This window comes from Zeus faber, assembly GCF_960531495.2.
Source record: "Zeus faber genome assembly, chromosome: 15".
Classification (NCBI taxonomy): Eukaryota; Metazoa; Chordata; class Actinopteri; order Zeiformes; family Zeidae; genus Zeus; species Zeus faber.
In genome coordinates, this window is record NC_137194.1 from 13,412,318 (window position 1) to 13,419,550 (window position 7,233).

The 7,233-nt window shown below is 44.0% G+C and overlaps 1 protein-coding gene across 1 annotated transcript; it reads left to right on the top strand.

Moving 5' to 3' along the window:
* Nucleotides 1–1,829: 1,829 nt before the first annotated feature.
* tnnt2a (troponin T type 2a (cardiac)) lies at nt 1,830–5,394 on the top strand (the record flags this gene model as incomplete). The annotated part of the gene is made up of 8 exons (XM_080014839.1): nt 1,830–1,886; nt 2,185–2,301; nt 2,406–2,483; nt 2,648–2,758; nt 2,908–3,017; nt 3,524–3,614; nt 3,729–3,769; nt 5,361–5,394. Exons 1-8 carry the CDS (start codon nt 1,833–1,835, stop codon nt 5,392–5,394), a joined length of 636 nt encoding a protein of 211 aa, XP_079870965.1. The 5' UTR covers nt 1,830–1,832.
* Between the last annotated feature and the right edge of the window lie 1,839 nt (nt 5,395–7,233).

Sequence of the window (7,233 nt, forward strand, 5' to 3'; positions counted from 1 at the left end):
TGGGCACCATTTTAAGTGAAATGCCCTGTCATTTCTATCAGCCGCCATTTTGTGCGCTATACTACATCCAACAATATATATATAAACATTATATGTGTATATATATATATATATATATATTGAACATATAGGCTGATGTTGCTACTAGAACTTGAGTAGATGGTGTTTTTTTAATGTTTCGGCATGTGTCACCAAAAATGTGAAATGCTTTGTCAGAAATGTATTATACTTCCGCTCTCCTCTGATACAGTTCTGTGATTGAAAATGATGATTTATGACGTTATGCCTCCATGCCAACGACTCCTCAAGCGCTTTGTTTTCTCTTGTTTTCAGATGAGGGAGAGGAGGCGGACGAAGGAGGTGGAAACATCTTTTAGTCTGATTTAATAATTTACGATCTGATTTCACACTTTGTGATCTGATTATATCCAAACTAATTCATATTCAATTTCATCTCTAGTCTCCAATCTGATTTCACACTTTTTTCTCTGATTAAACATCTTCTAATCGGAAATGTGAATGAAGCACAGGATGCCTGTCTTATGGATGGACTCTCCCATAATGTTTGTCTTATAGATAGTCTCCCATGCAGTTTGACTAAGGGATAGACTCTCCCATGATGTTTGTCTTGGATAAACTCTCCGTAACCGATCACACATTTGGCTCCAGAATAATAACGGCATGAGTACGTGTGTGTGTGTGTGTGCTTCACCCTATGTGGAAAATATCTTGTATCAGGTTTAAAGTCGTGATTCATGGTGTTCTTGCACATCTCATTAAATCCTCCTTTTCTCCTTTGATCACTCTCTCTCCAAACCCCAGATGAAGATAACAAACCCAAATATAAGTGAGTTCAACGGTTTCGTGCTACACACATATGCAGACACACATTGATCTATATTCTGCTTATTTCACAGATATGAACATACATTTTTTACATCCTACTATCCATTCCTTGACTTGCACTGTTTATTGTTGTATAATGTAATTATTATAACATAAGTACATCCAAAAAGCTCCATTTCACCACTATTTCGGTTGTGTTAAATATGGAGGATCTAACTATGTTCAAAGTTCAAAGTTCAAGAGATTATTTGTCACATACATATACATACAGTCATACATATATGCAGTGAAATGTCATGACACCTGGTGATTACGCACAATAAGCTCTAAAAATACTAAAAAATACCAAAATGTGCGTAATCGACACATGTCGTATCTCAAGTGTTACAAACACACACGTTTGCATGCACACACTGGTATGCATGCACACACACGCACACACACACACAACCGCGCACGCGCACACACGCACATACACACACACACGCGTGCGCACACACAAGCACACACACACACACACACCTACACACACACAGACAGTAAGTAAGGCGTCCTTGCATTCCTCCTTACATTTACACTGTACTTTATATCTTTTTATTCAATCTCCATTTTCTTTTGGCAATCCTATTTGTGTGATTTTCCAATGACTCCGACTCATCACAGCCCCGTGTTGGGTGTATTTTGCAGTGTTTGTGTTGTGCTCCGAGACATCCATCGCAAGAGGATGGAGGAGGACCTGAGAAAAAGCTCAATTTCACCACTATTTCGAATGTGTTAAAAATGTATCTAACTATGGTGTATCTCAAGTCTTACAAACACACATGTGTGAAGATTTTACAGTAATGCTGCATTTTGGCTTCTCTGCCACCATACATGGTCACGTGCAAGTCTCTCTCCCCCCCCCCCCCCCTCTCCCTCTCTCTCTCTCTCTCTCTCCCCCTCTCTCACTTGCTCTTTTTGCCGTTTCTGTCCCCAGGCCATTCATCATGCCCAACCTCATCCCACCCAAGATTCCAGACGGAGAGAAGGTGGATTTTGACGTGAGTGACTGAACTGGAAACCAAATGCAGCGCGACTGAGAAGCAGATCCCTGAGATATGATGAGATGAGATCAGTGAACGCCAAAGCCCCGAACGTTTTGCCCTCGGGGAAAAACGTTGAAAGACGTCCTTTCATGAACTTTTTCATTGCCCTCACCTTACCTCCTCCGTACTTTATATATTTTCATTCAATCTCCATTTTCTTTCGGGAAATCCTCTTTGAGTGAATTCCCAATGACCCCGACTCACCCAAGCCCCGCGTTGGGTGTAATTTGGCGGGGTTTGTGTTCTGCTCCAGGACATCCATCGCAAGAGGATGGAGAAGGACCTGACGGAGCTGCAGACCCTGATCGAGGTTCATTTTGAGAGCAGGAAGAAGGAAGAGGAGGATATTATCAACCTGAAGGAGAGGATAGTGAGTGGTCCGCACCTCCGTCAATCAATCAGTCATACGTGTATAATGAATACGTGTGGTGGCTTTGGGTTTCATTGATGGAGGTGCACTGGTCTTTTTTCCAGGAGAAACGCCGCTCTGAGTGTGCAGAGCAGCACCGGATCCGCAGCGAAAGAGAGAAAGAACGACAGAAACGCCTCGAGGTGAAATCCTCCCTTTGACGAACCAGTCGATTCAATTCACCTACTATGACATAATTGATTATTCCAGAGGCTCTCAAGGCGTGGTCCGGGGGCCCTTCCCGGGTCCGTGGCCTAATGCGTGGATCAAACTGAGGATCCTTGCTTCTCTTCCCCCCTCCATCCAGGACGAGAGGACTCGCAAGGAGGACGAGGAGGCGAAGAGGAGGGCGGAGGACGACGCCAAGAAGAAGAAAACGCTGACCAGCCTCCATTTTGGAGGCTACATGCAGAAGGTGGTGAGCGTGGGGGGCGGGGGTTTAGGACGCTGACGGAGGAGGTAGCGAATCCGGGGGGGGTGGTGGTGATGGTGAACCTAGAGGTAGAGAGAAAAAAAAAAAAAGAAAAAAAACACCACCCCGTCATCCCCTTTTCTGTCTCGCCGCAGACGGAGAAGAGGAGCGGGAAGCGGCAGACGGAGAGAGAGAAGAAGAAGAAGATTCTGTCGGAAAGACGCAAATCTCTGGACGTGGAGAACATGAGCCAGGAGAGACTCAAGTGGGTGGATCCTCCTTCGAGAAGGGGGGGGGGGGGGGGGGGGTTCCCAAACTGGGGAGCTAGGTCCACACAGGGGGTCGCCAGAGACCTCAGGGGCGGTCGCGAGGTCTTGGGACGATGTGTTTTCCTAAGGGTCAAATCTCCCTCTTTCGGCTGCTCCCGTTAGGGGTTGCCACAGCGGATCATCTGCCTCCAACACCCTCTGTGTTATGTATTATGTATTCCTAAGAGTCAAATATTAGTTCAAAAATCCAAATAAGTTGCACAATCTTCACCAACGTCAAATCCCTTGGATATGAAAATGTCCTTGGAACCAAGTACACAGATTCTGATGCACCATACGCCTCAAAAACCTTGCTCTCCCTACCATGAAAACAGGAACCAATTCAAACAAAAATGGCTGCCGAATGCTCATACAAACATACATACGAAGAAGTTTTGCATGCATCTAAAGGTCAAGCGATGAACAGGCTCACACCTGGAGATAACACCACGTTCTCCTGCAGGGAGAAGGCCAAGGAGCTGTGGGAGTGGATGCAGCATCTGGAGGCCGAGAAGTTTGAGCTGCAGTATCAGTTTTCCAGGCAGAAGTACGAGGTGGGTGCTCTGCCCAGCGACCGGAGGGGGGAAGGGCGGCGTATTGATTGTGTGTCGACTCCGTATTGATCGTATTCTCAATTTGAACCTTCCCCCCGCCTGCTTTCGCTCCAGATCAACGTGCTGAGGAACCGCGTGAGCGACCACCAGAAAAAGTGAGAAACCTTTCGCCGTTCCCTGAATATTCTCTCTCCCCCCCCCCCCCACTTTTCTCTCACACCAAATTCACTCGTCGTTGCTCTCTCTCTCTCTCTCTCTCTCTCGCTCTCTCTACATGTTTTCTCCCTCCTTTCTTCACTTTCTCCCTTTTTCTGTTTTCTGTTAAGAGACACACACAAAAAAACATGTACTGCTATCATATACACACACACACCCGCCCCAAATACACACAATGCAACACCTTTGCTGAATCAATATTGATAAAGCTAAATTGGATATGCCACAGAAGGTTATCTACAGTGATGGTGTATTGACCTGCAGAGCCACGTGGACTCTTACTCAATTGTGCACAGGCGGACGGAAAGACAGTTTACTGGATATTAAAGCCATATAATTATTGCCCATCAAGGGTTTTAGGGGAAATGCTGTTTTGGTTTCGGAATATATCTCTGCACTGAAAGGTTTGTCATGACAAGTCACAGCAATGAAGGCTCAAAGAAGCTCATGTTCTTCGCCCAGGCACGAACTTCAAACTTGTTTTATTATTATGAAGGAAGCCATCAATCTTGGGAGCGTTGAACCTTTTCTTTTTTAATCTAGTAAACAACGCAGTGCGTGTTGTTGACCCACAGCGCAGAATGAAGTCTCCCAAAAACGATATGCACCACCAGATTTTGGGAAACTTCTCATAGCTTGAATGTCGGCCACATGTTTTTGTGAGCGTGCGCAATTACCGCAAATGGGAGTCTGAGGTTTTTTTTTAAACATGCCTCCGAGACATCTTTAAATTACTAAACGTTACAATTACTGCCTGTGCCGATGCATGGGTGTCAGTCAGTCATGAGTGTTTGTGTGTCGGGTGCTTTCGAAACTTACCACTCTGCTGCAGCTTCTCCCTGTGCTTGAATAAAGTCCAACGGGGCAAACGTTTATGAGTTCATTTAACGTTTATATAACGTTTATTCATCTTTTGGTTGGCCGTGCCAACGTGAGAGACTAGAAACAGGAGGTGGCAACTGCTCCCTACTGGCAACCTGCTTCAGCCAACGTTATGCTCTGGATGTGCTGTGGCAGTTGCAAAAACACAAATAAAATGTATTACTATCATTCAAAACAAAAAAAACAACAACAAAAAAGACAGTTTCCCATTTTCAAAAAGGAGATTTAACACGTTCTCTTAAGGCCTAAACGTACGCCCCACTGGACTGCATCTAAGCATAATACGAAGCTGCAGCAGAGTGGTAAGTTTCTCATTGGAAAAGCGTTCGGTGTGGTTGTGCCATGACGTTATAAATGGTGTGTACCAAGATTTTAAAACGGCACTGGGTTGTAAAATGTCAAACCCATCCCTGATCTAACAGACAGACAGTCTGCTGCCAAACTAATCACAAACACTGACACCTGAGACAGTCTCGCTTAGTGTGTGTGCGTGTGCGTGCGCGTGTGCGTGCGTGCCTGTGTGTGTGTGTCATTTGCGGAATGGAAGGGCAAAAGGTGACCGCAAATCATCAGGTAAATGTGCCTTTAGAGCTGTCCCAGGTGATAAACACCTTGTGGGAATTCACCCTGCTGTCTGTTTCTCAACAGCTCCAAGAGGACAAAGCGAGGCCTGAGGAAATAGACCTCGCTCCGCTCCTGAACGTCCTCAACCCACGCCGACCGAGATCCCCTCAGAGCGGGACACCCAGTTGCTCCACCCCACCTGCCCAGACACCTTCACTTTCCCGCCGGTTCCATTTCCAGCTCTAGCCAGTTCTTCCAGTTCTCCCTCTTCCGATAATTAAAATGTCACACCTGACGTAGTTTGCCCAAAGCGTGTACGAGTTTAATCATCTGATGTATGTCTTTAAGCTGCCGTGGCCCAGGATGAACCTGTCAGTTTGTTAACACTCAACGAAGTGACACTGTGGAATGGTCGATAACTGCGCAATAAGAAATGAAAAAGTACAAAAAATGGGCCTTGAGTGGAGGAATGGAGAGAGATATGATCCAAAAATGACAAGACAGGCTCTGACACGACAACGCCCGACACAACCATGTCTCACACAATGTGCAAAGGAAAATACCCAGGCCTCCACCCAACACGCCCCCACAGACTTAAAACAGACTAAAACATCACTCTTCAAATATACATGTAAGTATAAGTACAAGTGTATTGATCACCTCCAATTTACACCAATTCATGTGTGTAATTCCTTTGCGAGAAAATTATTTTATGGGACAAAGGAAGTAAAACAAAACTACTGTGGTATATTATCTTCCCCGTCTGCACTCATGCTCGACGGAAAATCAGATAGGCCTCCTTCTTGGCAATGAAATGGTAACATATCTTGATCAAATTGACACCCCGATATTGGCACCCCGTGCCATTTTCAGGAACCGGTTGTTTGACAGCATTAAATGTTGCGCCAAGTGGTACATTTTTAACAAGGCTCCCTTTGTGAGGGTGTACGTTCATTTAAACCTTCGGTGAGAATAATTTATGTTGACACCCAAGTGTACGTAAGCGTGCACACACAGCTGTGTGTGGCAGCTGTGTCTGACAGGATGCGATGTGTGTTTGTGGGTTTACAGTATGTGGCATTTGCTCATGCATTAATATGTGTTGCTTTATTGCGGTTGCAAAAGCCTCCTGTGAGGTTGCGAGAGGTTTGTTTAGTGATAACAGATCTCACCCTACAGTAGGTCTACCCATGACCAGTCTGAATTATAATGAATTAAGGGCCATTATTGGGCCTGTTCACTTGTGAATATATTGTTTCTGAGAATATGGATTTTAAAACTATTTAGCTGACTATTTAGGTGTTCTGCTGGCGTGGCATTATAGCCATGAAATCAGATCAAATTTATTATAGAAATTAAAGTTAGAGAAATGATAGAAATTTTGTTAAAATAACACATTTTATACGTTATTTTTTCTAGCTGGCAGTTTTTTAAGAAGCCGCCGTTTAATGTATTGACGTTATGCATGTGCTCCTCACAATGCTTTGATAGTTGGTGGCGGGTTCCGCCTTTCCTGGCAAGAATACAAAGAACGGTACTGGCTAGAAGTAACAGTGAACTTGACGAACCAGCATTAATCAAACATTCATAACAGAAAATAATTAGACTTTCTCTGTGCAAACCCAGATGTAGAATTATATGGTTTAAACTTTGTATGAAATACTTAAAATCATATTAAATATTTAATTTCTTAGTTGTAGACAGTTGAATGACAAAAAAGCAAACAAAACAACTAAAAACTGTGATAACGTAATTATATTTGAATCATTAGCTTTCATTACTGAATTTCTGTTCTGTGATTTCAAAATGGAATATGTGTGACATTTTAAAAGTTAAAAGATGAGTACATTTTTTAAGCAGGAAAAAACAACTTTTAATTGACAACTCAGTGGTTCCAATACATCTTCTTATGGTTGGACGAAGAGATGAAGGGGAGATGACGGAAAGGGAATTCTAC